The following is a 16,952-nucleotide window of genomic DNA, read 5'->3' as shown; positions in this document are numbered from 1 at the left end:
GAATGCGTTAAACCCTGAAAACTGAAAACCCTCTGCTCTGCTTACCATTTCTCCTCCACTGCCCCACCCTTTTCCGATCAATCAAATGTCCAAGTGTTGGCGCGCCGCCGCTGGCCTTCTCAGAAACGCCAATCAGACACCGCCACACCGCTCTTATCACACGATCCAAGCCGTTCCTAGAGAGCTCTCTGGCCACCGGATCTCCGCCCGCGAACGTGCTCAGGGACGCATCCCCGCCGTCGTTTTCTCCCAAAAATACGTCCAGAAGAACCCTAGCGACCCCACCTCCTTCGTCGCCTCCACCTCTGTCTCCCAGAAACTGCTCCTAACCACCGAGCGCAAGCAGATTAAGTCCATTCTCAAGGACATTGAGCTGCCCTTCTTCTGCTCCACCGCTTTCCCTCTCCAGATCCGCGCCGGTTCAGGTTCTTCCACCATACTTCAGAATGGAAAGGTTCTTCCCATTAAGGTTCGCTCATTTCTACTCTCTCGATTAATTTGTAGCCTGCTTTGATTCGCATGATTGCTTCAACGAAAATGCTATCGTGTTGAACATATTTTAATAGAGTTAGGCGCTAATCAATAGAGTAGTTGTTGCTATGGTTTGGAAGATTGGAATTATTATTGTTCGATTCAATCATCTAAATCTTCAATTTAGCTCCGCCCTTTACTAGTACCATTGTGTAGGCTGAAGTTGTTCGCTTTTACATGATTATCGGTGTTTTTTGGTGCCTAAGATACATAGGGATTGTGAGGGGAACATACTGAATTTGGTGTTTGCATGGGCGGAGGATGGTTCGGAGCTTAAGGTGGAGGTTCCAATTGTTTATACAGGAGAGGATGCTTGTCCTGGTGTCAAGAAAGGTTTGTATTCGAATCTGATTTACTTTACTGGTTCTTCATTTTCCCTCTAACCAGATATCGAAGATTGTAAGTGTTACCGGTAACATGTTTATTCAGCCCAGCAGCTAACTGTTTTAACTGATTAGTTGTTGGTTTGTTGTTCGGTGCTTAGAGGGCCTCTCTAATAACTGGCATAACTTGTAGTGTACTTTGGACTCTGCAAGTTATAGTTCCTACTTCTAACTATCATAAGTTGTTGTGCCTGTTCATATCCATGTTTTCTGGGCATCGGTTCTTCTTATTATATGCTTGGATAGTGATTGAATCATACATTCTCAACTTCTTGGTGTGTAGCTAATGTTGTCTAATTTTCATCGGAATGTAAACCCCTGTGTGATATCTGTGTTACTGTAAACCTGTTTGTTGTGCTTGGATGTAAGCAGTGTATCATATTGCATTATAAGATAGCTATGCTTTTATACATAAAAGCTGATGCATAGAGTTTAACTTTAACATTAGCTTAACAGGCAAAATGGCTTAATGTTCATTCAAATTAGTTATAGATCTTGACCCATTACTCAGAATAGAGGAATCCATATTATTTCTGCATCAGAATGAGAAAAGGATTGTCTTCAAGATGAATCTTTCTCCCGGATTTTGTCAGTATTGAAATTTAATTTTGCTTGAAATTATCTCCATCATCTAATACCTCTGTTGTATCTCTTTTATAAATGTTGGCATTTGAGTTTTACTTTTTACTGCTTCCATTTGATCATATCTTTTCCACATCTAAATAAGAATGACAGGATGCTTCTTTTAGTTTGTTCATTCAGTTATCATTATTCATTATACAGTCTTACACTTGTTAATCACTGTCAAATTTGATACTACTAACTTCGCTGGCTTATATAAACATGCAGGTGGTACTTTAGTTAAGATAAGGAAATCCTTGAAGTACATGTGCCCATCCGAACACATTCCTCAAAAAATTGAAGTTGATGTGAGTAATCTGGACATCGAGGACAGAGTGTCCATACATGACCCGGTGGTTCATCCTAGCCTGAAGCTGCTGAGTAAGAATGAGTTGATACCTATTTGTAAGGTCAAGGCAACATACATAGACATAGAAAACACAGAAGAGGCATAAAAAAGCACATACATTGCTGCTTAGGAATGTGTACAACTTTTTGGAGCCCAGTTGACCGGTGTTGTTCAAGATTGCAGGCCACTCCGTGCTATTTTTCTTTGACACAAAGACAACATTTCAGGTACTGGTTTCTTTAGTCGGGCCGTGTAATAAGAGATGTGAAATTCTTTTGTGATTCAAAGTTAGTGGTCTCTATGTATGCCAAGGAGTTTAGCCAACTACTTTAGTGCTGTGCTTTCGACATCATTTTCTTCGTATGTAGTATTCCACAAGGATTTTGTGGTATTGGTCTAATGAAAATATTGGGAAATCTGTGGATCATAATGAGGATAGGAGACTACCTGGAAATTTTGTCATGCTAGTGGGCTCAAGAATGAAGTATGTTAATGCATTGTTTTGGAGTATAACATAATTTTAGTTACAGTTATAGTAGTATTATTCAACCAATTCAATATGTTTGATAGTACTATTTCACATCGTGGCTTGGTAAACCGATGTATATTAGAAGTTCAACTGGAAAAGACATTAAGTGAAAATAAAACCAATTCTTTAAAATCAATTTCATGTTAAAAATTTTTGGGATATTCACATCTAATATCATGGAACTTTCAAAAAGTTGGGTTTTTTCCACGAACTTTAAAATCACCAAATTATATCACGAACTTTATCCCAAGTTTGTTATTTCCCATTAATGAAAAAATTCTCATAAATAATATTATGATACGGATTTTCTTTTCGTAATTTCTCAACAACAATTTTGAAAGCTTCAAATTTTTCAATTTTTTGAAGATAATTTTTCTTGAAGCACATCCTCCAAAATTGTTCTTCAATCTATTAAAATAACATAAATTTTTTCATTCGTGGAAAAACAAATCCGGAATAAAGTTCGTGATATTATTTGTCAATTTTAAAGTTCATGGAAAAAATCTAACTTTTTGACAGTTTCATTTCATAATATTAGATGTCAATATCCCAAAAATTTATAAAACTACTAATATTCAATGAAACACATTCACAATTTCCTAAGCTTGTGTTCAAAAACCAAAGTTTACCATATTCGTATAAATTATTAATTGTGCATATGTAGAGATATTGTGCAGAACGTTTTCAAAGTTATATGCCATATTAATAGCTAATCAGATGTGTATAATATATAGTCAATGGATGTAATGAATGCTAGCCTATATTTATACTAGTATATATATTATGGTAGTATAATTCTCTCATTTCTGGTATAAAAATGTTTCTTCTCTGTTCTCATTAAAAAACTTTAATACTACTAATTTTTCTCTTTAATTTAATCATTTAATAACTCTATCACAAAACTCATGTCGTTATGAATAGGATGAATGGAACATATAAGTAGTTTTTTGTTTAAGTTATCATAATTGTTCACAAAACCAAAAGCATGGAGCTAATTTAGGAAGCATTTAATATAAAAACAACCTTAGATCACATTTTGAGGGATTATAAAATTATAATTTATTTGATTTTGGTCTAAGTATATAAGAGGTAAAATGAAATATTTATTGAATACTAATAACACATAAGACCATCTCCAACCGTACTTCATAAATGAGGTTTGGTGTAGAAATCTTCTTCAATCATACACTAAACTCAAATCCATTTTCGGTGTTTTTTTGAAACAATACCAAATATGGTGTTACTGCAAAAATTTTGTGAGACAAAAACCTAAAAATTGTGTAAATTTTGAATTTGGTGTAAATGGTTGGAGTAAAACTACTTTTTAGTGTGACTATACTCAAAAATGAGTTTGAATTTGGTGTAAATGGTTGGAGATGGTTTAACTCATGCTTGACTCATGTTCTGACTTCCGAGTCTTCCGACGAAGTGTTATAATTTCCTTTAAATTGATGATATATAAATTGGGAAACTACTTAGAAGCACGAAAATAACTCCAAAAGTCCAAATTATATAACGTTGACTTGGTAATTGAAAAACGACTTCCGTGCTGTTAAGGTACATAGCATAGCATGGATTTTTTTATTACAAAGTCAAGCCGATAATGTGTTTTGGCTATATTGTGTGTGTGACTGTGTGTTACATATGAGTCCAGCAGCCCTAAAAATTCGCATTCACATTACTCACATCTCGATTTGGTCGTGCTAAGTTAATTCAAAGTTTAAAATATTAGATGTATAACAAGTTCTTTGAATATTTAGTTCTAGGAACGAGTCTCTTTAGGGGAAAGATGACCACAGAACATACATAATTGGGTATTAAGATGTAGGCTAATATTCAACAAAAGACTACATTTCAAAATAAGGGTATGATAATATTTTTTAATTAATTCAAATAGAAAAAAATATGAGAGTCCATTAAAACTAAGGTAGTTAGGTACTACTCCATCCGTCCATTAAATTTTGTCACACTTTGATCGGGTACGAGTTTTGATAAATGTAATGGAAAGTGAGTTGAAAAAAATAGTAGAGATTGAGTCCTACTTTTATATATTACTACTTTTATAGTAAAATGTGAGTTGGAATGAATTAGTGGAATATGAGGATCCACCACCAAAAATGGTGAAAAGTGAATCGTGACAAATTTTATGAGACGGACGAAAATAGAAAAATGTGACAAAATTTAAGGGGGAGGGAGTATATCCTAAATTTACTCCATGCGATTGGACGGCTAAAGATTGGGAAGTATCGCCCTTGTCACGTAGGGTGCCTCCGATCAACGCATGACTCACACGGGAAGTTGGTGCCTCACGTGGGTCCTACAGCCGTCGTCATTGCTCCTTCTCGCCCGCATGCGTCGCACAACACTGCTTGCCTGCACGCAACCTGTTCGGTCCTCACAACCTTATCCGAACTCCAACTTCACATCTTTCATCTTTTATCCCTTTTATGTCCTTTTTATTTGAAAATAAAAAATCTCGACAACATACTAAATTATTAGTACAAAACAATTCAAATACATCTATACAACATTTAAATCAGTAATCCTTAAATATCACGTAAAAACTGAATTATTATTTATCCAATATTGTGTGCAAATCAAGCAATACAAAGCCAAATTTTAAGCTTTAAACTTTGATTCAGAGTCCGTTCGGTACATGTAATTAGAATTGGAATTAGAATTCTGCAACTTTGAATTCGATGAAATCGAATTGTAATCCAACTCCAAAACTTTTGTTTGGTAAATGATGATATTTGATGCGAAGTGTGTGCGTGCTCATTGTGTGAGTAGTGTGTGTAGTGTTTGGTGTGCAATGTGTAGTAAGTCAGAAGGTGTCTAATTTTATAACTATTTGGAATTTCAATTATCTACTTTTGATATGGAATTTAAATTGTGGAATCGGAATAACTTGCAATTGTAATTCAAATCCAAATTCAAAATATTATGCGATACCAGTATTGAATTTGGAAATGAAGGTTTTTGTTCCAATTCTGTCGACTCAGTTCCATAATACCAAATGGAGCCATGTTTTTCCCAAATTTCAGATCTGCGTTTTTAACGTGGAATCAGAGCATGGTACAATTCACATATAATCGTTCTCAAAACTGAAAATTTGACCCAACAATCCAGAAGAAAAAAGTGCTAATATTTTATTTTGTGGTAATGTAATTCACGCGAATACATTGGCGGCACGGGAAGAGTTCTTCAGAGAAGGGTTCGACGTTGTTGGCCGTCCTAGCCACACGACGCTCCAGAAATGTACTGCGGCGATCCGTCAGCTTGCTACTGGACAAACGGCGGATGCGTTCGACGAATACCTCGCACGTCGGAGAATCCACTGGGCGACTTTGTTTGTTGAACTTCTGCAAAGGCGTCCGGGCAGCCTTCACCGCCGAATTTCTGAAGAAGCCAACCACCGCAGATTGTCAGTTTCTGTTCCGTCTTCACGAACAAGTGCACGGATTCCCCGGGATGCTCGGGAGTGTCGATTGCATGCATTGGCAATGGAAGAATTGCCCTGTGGCGTTGAAGGGGTCATACACGAGCGGTTATACTCGAGGCCGTCGCCGACTACCGGCTATGGATTTGACATGCGTATTTCGGGGTCCCCGGCTCGAACAACGACATCAACGTGCTCAACAACTCCGACCTCTTCGCTGAAGTTCTGAATGGTAAAGCATCGGCCATCAACTTCGTTGCTAACAATCGCCAGTATCAAATGAGGTACTATCTTGCCGACGGCATCTATCCGAAGTGGCCAACCTTCGTGAAGACGTTCAACAGGCCTACGGACGAAAAGCAGTCTCTTTTTGCGCAGAAGCAAGAGTCTGCTCGCAAGGATGTGGAGAGAGCGTTCGGGGTTCTCCAAGCTCGATGGAACATTATCAAAGCCCCGGCTCGACAGTGGTTTATAGAGAATATGGTCGACATCATGTATACGTGCATAATCTTGCACAACATGATTGTCGCCGACGAAGGACCTGAGGCGGGAAATTGGTTCGACCCTGAAACCCCGGGAAGCTCAACCGCAAGTAGTCCGCCTCGAACGGGATTGCATCCGTCTTTGCAAGAGCGGTTGTCTATTCGGGCAAGGACACGTGATTCTACCGCCCACGCCCAACTCCAGGAGGATCTAATGGAGCACATTTGGGCAAAATTTGGCAACCATTAGATGATCGTCACTAGAGAACTCCTTCTTCTGCTTCTTTGCCTCCATTTTTTTTATTTGAGTTAAAGTGTGCAATTTGTAATTTCTAGTTTTTTAATTATGTCTTTTTTATTTTTTTATGTATTTTAAATTGTAATTTTATTTTATTTATAATGAAGTGTGTTTTTTATTAATGGAATTTGTTGGAATTAAAAATAAAAAATGAAATTGAATGAATAGTTAAGAGATGGTTAAGAGATGGAGGGTTGCAGGTGCTGTCTCTTAGTTAAGAGATGAGCTGAAAAGTACAGTGGGGTCCATGAATAGTGAAGAGATGAGACGGTTAAGAGACGGATAAGAGATAGCGTTGCGGATGGCCTTATAGAATGAATTAAAATGATAAAATAATCATATTTATATAAGAGCATATTACTTAAAAAAAACATAAAGTTTAGTTAAATTTAACTTGTTTAAATTTATTCTCAACTACCCCATGATGATTTTTTTGGAGAAATTATATTTAGTTTGGAAACTTGTATTTAATTTGGAAGCCGAAAAATCAAACATGGGCATTATTGATTGATGAATTAAAACAATGTCAGTTTAAAAAAATGACATTGTTTGGTGAAAAAATGTGAAAAATATACTATAAGTATGTGACTTCAACTTTTCACCATCGAATACTTGAAAAAAAAAATGATAACTATATGATTTTTCAATCTAGTTTTTCAAGTTATAGAACAAATCAAATTTAACCAAACTTATTTATTTTTTGGACAATTTCTCCCTTATAAAAACGGGAAGGAGTGCATTATTATGCATTAGTTTATTAGTTATGGGCTTAGATTCATGACATTGTATTGTCAAATTATGCGACACCCAGAAATGGAGTAAAGTATTACTCCTAATTTATAAATTATGGCTTCAGATTCATGACATTATATTGTCAAAGTATGCGACAACTGACCAATTCCAATGAATAACCGACAAATCGTGCAATATTCATGGGTCCAAGTTGGAAGAAATGAAACATTTCAACAAAAGAAATAGATTTATTATATCCTTGTATTTTGGTTAGATTTTATTGTTGTAGCATGTGTTGTTATAATTTCATAGGTAAGAGATAAATTAGATGTGAAGTTAGTAGGGATGCAAATTATAATAGTCTTTATTCATTGGATCATTCCATTTGCGTTTAGTTACTACTACTCCCTCCGTGAGTCGAAACAAAAAATAAAGGATGTTGCGCTTAATATTATGAAATTTTCCAAAAATTTGTTTTTTTCCATAAACTTTAAATTTAATATATAATATTATGAACTTAATTAAATAGTTATTTCATCTGTTATTTCAGCATATAAGGTATGGTTATCACTTAAAAATAATAGTAATGTGATTATAAAGTCTTGAAAGCTAGATATTATATGTTGTTAGATTTTGTTTTCGGTGAGAAGATTCAACAATTATTTAAAGTTTGTGATATTATATGTCAAGTTTAAAGTTCGTGGGAAAAAAAAAATTTGAAAATTTTAATAAAATTAGACCCCAATATCCGTAATATCATGACTTTTTTTCATTTTGGTTTATCCATAAAATATTCTCTTTTTATTTTTTAGTAACTTCCTTCTTTCTAATAAGTTAGGTCACATTCTCTCTTTAGTAATGCTCTAATTTTTTTTTTCTTTTTACCTATTTGTTAAAATTATAAAGAAAAATTAAAATTGGAGACATTCCAAATATGTGTATTTTGATAGGAAAGTAGTAATAAAATAAAGAGTGAGAAAGTTAATTGAATGACGACGACGTTGACATAAGTAAGTCATTTATATGTTCCACCTACAAAATACTGAGAATTATTCAACGGACCATCCAATCATGCATTGGTGGCAGCTGCCATTTTCGTCTTCCACCATCGCCAAATTGCGGCAAAACGACGTCGATTCCGATAGCTCTTCTCAGCCGCTGCCCCTGCCTGAACTGCTTCCGCCTGAGCCTAAAGCCGTCCCCTCCGCCGTGCCCCTTCCGTCGCCGCCCCGGTGCCGGAGCCTCAGCCGCAATGAGGAGAGAGATCACCACCTAAAAAGGTACTTGAATTAGCTGTTGATGCATACTTTAATCACCGTGGAATGCTGATTCCCTTTTATATCCTGAATCAACAGATCAAGTGTAGAACACCCTGAATTTCGGCTATCGAGAAAGTCAGCTGTTAAACAAGAGAGCCGTCGCAGTAGTGCTCCAACTAGTCCTGTATGCAGTCCCTCACCATACTGTCACAGGATACCCCCGGCTATTTTCCGTGCTCGGTCCGAGCCAAGGAATCCCCATTCCAATGGAAATACAGGGCTAAGTTGTAGTTATCAAATGCCTTTTGATAAAATATCTGGTTCAAGTGTTGAGGTCCCTCCTCTTATAACTCGTTCCCACTCCCATGTCGAAAGTGCAGCCGAGGCCGGATTAACAGAAGCTTCCAAGATATCGTTGGAGTGGAGGGAAAGTTTTTGTCATGCCAATGTACATACTCTGCCTCTCCCTCCAGGCACTCCACTATCCTCAACATCTCATCTTTCAGGAGCTAAACAGCCCTCTCCTATTAGATCTCAATGGCAGAAAGGGAAGCTCATTGGGAGGGGTACATTTGGAAGTGTGTATGTTGGTTCCAACAGGTATGCATGGCTGAATATGTTCAGCATCAATCACACATTTTTAACTAACTGGCTTTCTTTCTTTTGTGTGAATAGGGAGACTGGAGCTTTATGTGCAATGAAGGAGGTTGAGATTTTACCAGAGGATGTCAAATCTCAAGAAAGCATCAGGCAGCTACAGCAGGTTATGTTCCAATTTAGCTGCTTCTTTATTCATACTTAAATCTTTGGTTTGAGTAAAATAAATCTGAATTATCTTTCACCTCCCTTGCTTATTGGTGTGGAAATTTTTAATACTATGAGTTTGCAGACTGGTTTGTTAGCACAAGAGTATGTGAACCTTTGGCTCATGTTTCTTAATCTATTCAGGAAATTAAGGTTCTGAGCAAGCTAAAGCATCCAAACATTGTGCAGTATTATGGCAGTGAAATTGTACGTACTTTTCCTTCACGAAGCTCCACATCGATGGCCATTTGGAATCTCACTTTCTCTGATCATGCAGGTTGGAGACAAGTTTTATATATACCTGGAATATGTTCATCCTGGCTCAATCAATAAATTCATCCATGACCATAGTGCAGCTATTACGGAATCTGTAGTTCGCAATTTCACACGTCATATTCTATGTGGGTTGGCTTATTTGCATAGCACAAAAACCATACACAGGTAAATATGGGAATACTCTTACTTACATGCCAGCAAAAGAATATTTTTAGTCAGAAATGTCAAAGCCTAATCTTTTTCAAATGGATATGGATGACAAGAGGCAAAAGTAAGGAGGCAAAGAAGCTTTGCACAGTTGGATTGTGGCCCTAATAGAGTGCATCATGATTGTTTAAAAATAATCATAGATAAAGTTCGTTGGTCTAATGATGATCAATTTTTCTAGGGACATCAAGGGTGCAAATTTACTTGTAGATGCACATGGTGTTGTCAAGCTTGCTGACTTTGGGATGGCTAAACATGTGAGTTTTTCTTTTTCCAATTCACACAAATATATGTGGGAAAGAAAGGTATTCTGAAGTCCCAGAGGTCAAATGTTTAGCATAGGCTTATATCAAACTTGAGAAATGTGAAGTATATTACATTTATAAGAATGCAGTGCAACTGAGTTTCAAATATGCTAATGATTATTATGGGCTATTAATATGCAGCTAAATGGGGAAGCGGTAAATCTATCGTTGAAGGGTAGTCCATATTGGCTGGCTCCAGAGGTGCACGCATGCTCGTTTAATATACTGGGAAACTGTGGCCCTAATATATTAACATCACTGTATTCCTTCCTGCAGCTTTTGCAGTGTGTGGTGCCGAGTGCTGATCTTGGTTTAGCAATAGATATATGGAGTTTGGGATGTACCATAATTCAAATGATCAACGGAAAGCCCCCATGGAGCGACTACGAAGGGGTGAGTAACATTTTGTGGGGTTCGAGTTTAGTATGATGAACTGATTTGTGAAACTGCATTGTGTGTTTTAAGGCTGCAGCATTGTTCAAGGTTTTGAAGGAGAGTCCACCCATACCTGAAATGCTGTCGGCAGAGGGCAAAGATTTCCTGCAGTGCTGCTTCCGCCGAAATCCTGCTGATAGACCTGCGGCTAGCAAGTTACTAGAACATCCATTTGTGGATTGTAGCCGCATCAGTTCCACTCACTTAAACTGATCAAGTTAATGGTGTAATGCAATGTCCAATCTCTTTTGGTGCTAGTGCTGATAAGTTTGGTATTCCTTTTGCTAACTCAAAAAGCTAAACATTTTCTTCCCACATGATTACTGATGTCAGTTTGGTATTCCTCTTGGCTGCAACACACTCTAGTTTATCAGCTCTATATGTAAATCCATTTAATTTGCAGCCTCTAGTCTAGTGTTAATGATGTAATCTCATTTATGTAGACATTTTTTGGCTAGTTTTCCCATCATATGCCTTTGGAGTTTTGTTAATATAATCCAATTACATTCTTTTTTATCAAGTTACATGCTTAATTTTTTTTTAATCACATGATAGGCTCACTACTTAGCACCCAAACTTGCCCATTTCATCATCAATTAAGAGCCCAAATGGATTTTGGACCCGGCCCATATCTGCGGATCCAGATATCTCCTTCTAAAAATGAATCTTCCAAAATTAAAAATCAGCCCAGATCAGATCAGTACCATTACTTTGAATTCTATTGATTCCTGATCCGAATTAGTACATTTTTTGAGATCCAAATCCACTATTATTCCACCCCATGCATAGTTATTCTTTTTATTCTTATCCAAAATTCGTAATTCTTAGTTATAGATAGTGCCTATTTGATAGAGATGTAATCGTAGTTAATAGTTATTGCAATGAATATTAGTTTTGCAGTGAATAGATGGGCGGGATATTAATTCGTTAGCTAAATCAAGAATATAATGGTAAATAGGCAAGTGGAATTGAAAAAAAAAAACTGAAGCCCAACCCAAGAGATCCATTTCCTAAAATGGTTACAAAATAAAACAAACTCCAACGCGGAACGCATTAATGATGACCAAAATAATTAAAGTTGTTTGGCACTATAGAATATAAAGCTGTTTGCATACCTTCTTCTCCTTTCTTCCCCCATTTTCTAGAGAGAGGGAGAGAGAGAGAATGGATCCACCGCAGATTCAATCTATTGAAAAGTATCCTCCCATGGAAGACGACCAAGACAAAGCCATTAACCAGTGGTAAATTACTTTTATTTACTAGTACTCCATTTGTTCATGCTTTGAAATTTAGCTTTTGAGATTTCTGATTGGTTTGCAGTTGCTCTTGCTTCTACGACTGTACGGATAGCTGCTTTGACTACTTATTTTGTGACCTCTGCTAGAAGAAGACTGCATCAATGGGTTTTCCAACTAATGCCTCTTTTCTTGCTTAATCTTTGTTTCATTTTCTGTCACATTTCATCTTCGCCTTTTTTGGGCTTATCTAATTCAACAATCATGTCTTATGTCTCTATGTTTATGATGGATGCTATCCTAATGAAATCATTTTAGTATGGTAAATTTCATATATATGGAAATACATGATTTGGCTCAAATAAGAATTATTTTTATGCAGTACTATAAATTAGAAACTATTTCCATTCATCAAATTGTAAAGTTGTATTATTGTGTAGATTATGAACGCATTAATGGAGTAATTCTTTAGCAATTTTAGCCATCAAAATTTCTTCATAGCCTTGAGATCAAAACTCGTGTTTAGGGCTCATTCGCCACGTTAATTCCATATACAACCGAAACAGAGGTTGGCCAAAATTATACAATATCTAAATATTTACATGTATGTAGCTTTAATCGGAAAATTCAGTAAATTAGGAACCATTTTCACGCCAATTATGTAATGAATTTGAGTGACCAAATTTTTAATTTGTGAATAACAAGTGTTTTATTAGCGGCCTCTCATTGGGCCTATTTCCATCAAAGTGTATTTATTTGCAGATTTAATATACTCCTAAGTAAAAGCCACAGTATGTGCTGCATTTTTTTTTGGACTGGATGTTGTCATCATTGTTAGTGGCAGATCCAGAACATAATTGCTTCCTATTTAAATCACCGTCGATCATGCTGGTTTCGGCTACTATGTCCAACTAACATGCAATTCTAGTGTATATTCCATCTACCTCCTGCAATTCTTATGATATACGGAGTATTTTTCTACTTGTTTAATGAGAAAAAGAAAAAGTTGATGCTTCGATTCAAGAAATGCAACATTTGCTATATTTTTGAAGGTGTTTAGTAGTCTTTGAGTCTTAGTCTTGCCCCTCACTTGATTTTAAACGCAAATCATTATTTATAGTTCGATATTAGGGGGCGACTGTGGCTAGGATGATAGATAATCACGAGGCGATTGTGGGGCGTGGCGGTAAAGATGGAAAGTTTCTGTAGTTCCACTTCAATTTTTTATATAGTACTAGAAAAGTAGAAGGAAAATTAAAAGGTATTACTATAATTTATCGTCATTAATTAACACCTATAATTAATATCCTTTGATATTTTCAAACATAATTAATGTGTTTTATTACATTTCCAAAAATAAATAAATAATGACTAATATCTAACTCTATAGATTATTACATTCCATCTTTCCCTAAATGACTAAATGTGAACACACAATAGCACACTAAGATTCGCGAGTGATATCATATATAATGTATTGCAAATGTGCCTTGCACCTAGGGATGTCAATGTAGCTCGTAATCCGTGAGCTGATTTGAATAGCCTGTTAAATTTGAGTGATGCTAAATGGCCACGTTATGGCTGGCCATAATCAGATTTTTAATTTGAAAATTGAGTCATTTAATGCACTTAGAAAATATCAAAATTTTTAAGACTATGCTACCCCTTGCCTTAATTCATCCAACAATATTTTACTTAGTCTTCTATAAAATGTAGTACGCTTTAATTATACTTGTGGAGTATTTCTTTTCTTATTTTTTCAGATTTTTAATTTTAAAAATAATTGACAATATTAAGTAAATGTAGTAAGTATAACATAATATTTAAATTCCTCTTAATGTACAGGTCTAAAGTGTAGTGACACGTTTTGCACTAATAACTAAATAGTAATACTAATAGTATATGATAAATTAATATAAATTTAATGATATAAAGTAAAATACTACAAAGTTAATATTTGAAATTATTGATGATTTAAAAAATAATGTTATGACAATTATAGTCTACGACAATAGCAAAAACAATAAATAATAATAATAATAATAATAATAATTACGTAGATCACATTTAATCGTTTAAAATTATAGTAATATACACATTTCATATGATTGGTAACCTATCATATTTTGATGTTATCAATTACTTTTAAAAATATAAATTAATAATTTTATAGAATATAAAAGAAATACTCCTAATTTGTGTACTAAGTATATATACTATATATAATTATGGGAAATGATATGATGCATCCTTATGTGATAACCACTTGTTTGATCCATTTTTTTTATTATAAATGTAAAATCTAGACATCTTGAGTGGGACAAACTAAAAAGGAAATGTAGACATCTTGAATGAGATGGAGGTAGTACTATTTAGGAATAATTTTTTCCGTCGACTTTACTTTTCCATCAATTAAACATGACCTTTTCCATCAAATAAACATGACCTTGGTTATAGTACAGTATATTTGTATTTAGAGGTGATTGAATTAAGGAGGTGGAAATGGAATTTAAAAAAATGGTACTTAAGATATTTCCAATTAAAAAATGGAAATGTTATTTTCTCCATTCCTTTATAGCTGATATCCTATATTTTTTTATCAAAGTTTAAGAAATGAATGTTTAATGTGTTAAGGGATAAGTAATAAAGTAAAAGAGAAAATAAAATTATAAAATGAATAAAATAGTGAGTAAAGTAAGAGATAAAATAAATTAAGAGTGAAAAAATATTTATTATAACATATACTATAAAATTGACTCAGCTATAGTTAAACTTTCCTAAATGAAAAAATGTTTAATTAAAAACGGAAAATTTCAATATATGCAATAAACGTACATACTTTAGCATACTCTTATATTCTATATTCTTCATATAAAAAACAATGGTTTATAAGGGTGATATATAAATTTGCAAAAAAAAATCATAGACTTCATTTTCCACATCGTACACAATTTATTCCAAATATAAATAAAATGGGACAATTGAAAAGATACGTTAAAATTATAATATTATTGATGATTTTAAAAATTGCGACAAAAATTAATTAAACTAATTTAGCCTTTTTTATATTCACATCTTCCTATCATGTTTTTATATTATGAGCCCAAGTCGATTTGTGGGACAAATATTTAGTCTTACTAGAAATAGTATGAGCATTAACTTTATTGTACGATATTTATGTTTATAAAGATCCGATAATAATTAATTTTGGGAAATAGAGTTATAATTAGTGTAGAGAGAGATTGATTTCAAATATTTAAAATAAAATGTACATCCCTCCACAATTAAAGGAAAAGGGTGATTATGTAAAAGTACATCAGCACTATCTAAAACTATTATTTTATTATATTATACTTTTCAACTATTTACAAAAATGCCACCGTGTGGCCAGCCACATTATGGCCACATAGCATTATTGGTTAAATTTATAGGGTTAGAGCATCCACAATGGATGTCTTAGTGGAAGCCCTAGTGAGAGCCCTAGTGGTTGCCACGTCAGCATGCCCTATCTTTCTGCAATGGTGGAGCCCTAGTGCATGTCTTATCTCTTATCCACTTTTCATTTCAATTTTAAATTATTGTTTTTTAATTTTGTTTTTAATTACTATAAAATATCAAAATATATTATTTTAAACACCACAAATGCAAAAAAAAAAAACTACATTACTTAATAGAAAAGTGGAACTACATCATACTTAGATAAACAAAAAAAACTACATTAAAACTAAAATACTAATAAAAAGAAAAAACCAAACTAGTCATCTAAATTCAACCTCTGCGCCAAATTCTTGATCATATTCTTAGTCCTCTGTCGGGCTTCCGGATCGGTTTCTTCACGGAGGCTGTTTTAGGCGTCAAGTATAAACCTATACTCAACCACCTCGCGATAACCTCCGAACTCCTCGATCGCCCTGTCCATGAGTTGAACAGATGGAGGAGGCGCAGCCTGCGGGGAGGCCGCTGATCCAGACGCGCCCGCCTTCGCCTTCCCTTTGGCATAGGCTTTGGCAGCCTCGGTACCAATGGGACGTCTAAAAGTAGACGTAGGCGTGCCGGAACTCCCTTCCGGCTCAGCGTTCAGATCCACAGGAGATGGGCCGCTGCTCGTGTAATCGCCAGCCGGCGGTGTTCTTCGTCCGCTTCGGAGCCGAGGATCCAACCGGTATCCCTCCGTTGAACTTCCCCTTGTCCTACAAGATCAGCCAAACATTGTACAGCTTGAACTGCCCGAACTGCCGTTGGTACTCGGACAACGACTTGTTGAGGACATCCTCCATGCTCTCACCGCTAGCCCTTCCGTCCCTGTTCCTGTTGTAGATATAGCAGAAGTTGTTGATGTGGATCTTGATCCGATCCCAACACTTGCGCAGCTGAACCTTGGTCCGCTTGAACGCCCACTTCGGTTTCACCTCGTTGTAGCGTTCCTCAATGCGATCCCACATCCTGGCCGAAGTCTGGTTGTTGGAGGCTATCGAATCCTCCGATACATCGACCCAACACTGAGCCACCTTCAGGCACTCATCTAACTCGTCAGTACGCCCTGTTGCGAACTCCTCGTTCGGCTCGTCGTGTGGGATTGGGACTGGGACCGATGGTGCCTTTTCTTTCCGCGCCATCTTCTTCCTCCCTTTCTTCGGCGGCGGCCGCACAGGGGCAGGAGGTTGCCAACAACTAGGCTCCATATCCTCAACCCGATACTCCTCGGTGCCGAAGAACGGATCGAACTCAGAGTCGGAGACGAAAGTGGATCCTACAGATCCGGGCGTCTCAACCCGGTAGTCTTCGTGGCCGGGCCACCGGGCGCCGCCGCCGCCTCCTCCAAACATCGGCATATCGTCGTCGACATTATTCGAGCTTGGGTATTGACTCAGATCCATTGTTGAAAGTGTGGATATCGAGAGAATATAGAAGAGAAAGTGAAAGGTTTGGTCAAAAGTGAAGAAAATGGAGTATTTATAGTGGTTTAAATTAGGGTTAAATAATTAAAAAAAAAAACCGGAAAATTCGGGCTCGGGCTCGGGCTCGGGCGCGCCTCTGCAATGGGCGCCCGATCTCATGCCCGATCGG

General features: G+C 36.1%; 2 protein-coding genes and 1 long non-coding RNA gene across 3 annotated transcripts; all 3 read left to right on the top strand.

Annotated features, from left to right (window-relative positions):
* The first annotated feature begins 4 nt into the window (after positions 1–4).
* Positions 5–2,397, top strand: LOC125192777 (50S ribosomal protein L25). Its single transcript, XM_048090427.1, has 3 exons — positions 5–469; positions 738–864; positions 1,764–2,397. Exons 1-3 carry the CDS (start codon positions 86–88, stop codon positions 1,988–1,990), a joined length of 738 nt encoding a protein of 245 aa, XP_047946384.1. The 5' UTR covers positions 5–85; the 3' UTR covers positions 1,991–2,397.
* A 6,035-nt stretch (positions 2,398–8,432) lies between these two features.
* LOC125196890 (mitogen-activated protein kinase kinase kinase 5-like) lies at positions 8,433–11,141 on the top strand. The gene is made up of 9 exons (XM_048095549.1): positions 8,433–8,644; positions 8,720–9,223; positions 9,299–9,386; positions 9,572–9,634; positions 9,705–9,868; positions 10,092–10,167; positions 10,357–10,416; positions 10,492–10,608; positions 10,681–11,141. Exons 1-9 carry the CDS (start codon positions 8,436–8,438, stop codon positions 10,861–10,863), a joined length of 1,464 nt encoding a protein of 487 aa, XP_047951506.1. The 5' UTR covers positions 8,433–8,435; the 3' UTR covers positions 10,864–11,141.
* A 580-nt stretch (positions 11,142–11,721) lies between these two features.
* On the top strand, positions 11,722–12,212 carry LOC125191594. The gene is made up of 2 exons (XR_007171190.1): positions 11,722–11,891; positions 11,971–12,212. It is a non-coding gene; the product is annotated as an uncharacterized LOC125191594 (long non-coding RNA).
* The last annotated feature ends 4,740 nt before the right edge of the window (positions 12,213–16,952 follow it).

Source organism: Salvia hispanica, chromosome 6 (assembly GCF_023119035.1).
Source record: "Salvia hispanica cultivar TCC Black 2014 chromosome 6, UniMelb_Shisp_WGS_1.0, whole genome shotgun sequence".
NCBI classification, from domain to species: domain Eukaryota; kingdom Viridiplantae; phylum Streptophyta; class Magnoliopsida; order Lamiales; family Lamiaceae; genus Salvia; species Salvia hispanica.
The sequence above is the reverse complement of the archived record's forward strand: the minus strand, read 5'-3'. Positions and strand labels throughout refer to the sequence as shown.

Excerpts from the sequence above, each read along its gene's own strand:
- LOC125192777 (XM_048090427.1), top strand. The coding sequence starts at position 86 with ATGTCCAAGTGTTGGCGCGCCGCCGCTGGCCTTCTCAGAAACGCCAAT. Across the intron at positions 470-737 it reads GAAAGGTTCTTCCCATTAAG|ATACATAGGGATTGTGAGGG; the intron begins GTTCGCTCATTT and ends TTGGTGCCTAAG. Across the intron at positions 865-1,763 it reads TTGTCCTGGTGTCAAGAAAG|GTGGTACTTTAGTTAAGATA; the intron begins GTTTGTATTCGA and ends ATAAACATGCAG.
- LOC125196890 (XM_048095549.1), top strand. The coding sequence starts at position 8,436 with ATGCATTGGTGGCAGCTGCCATTTTCGTCTTCCACCATCGCCAAATTG. Across the intron at positions 9,224-9,298 it reads GTGTATGTTGGTTCCAACAG|GGAGACTGGAGCTTTATGTG; the intron begins GTATGCATGGCT and ends TTGTGTGAATAG. Across the intron at positions 9,387-9,571 it reads GCATCAGGCAGCTACAGCAG|GAAATTAAGGTTCTGAGCAA; the intron begins GTTATGTTCCAA and ends TAATCTATTCAG.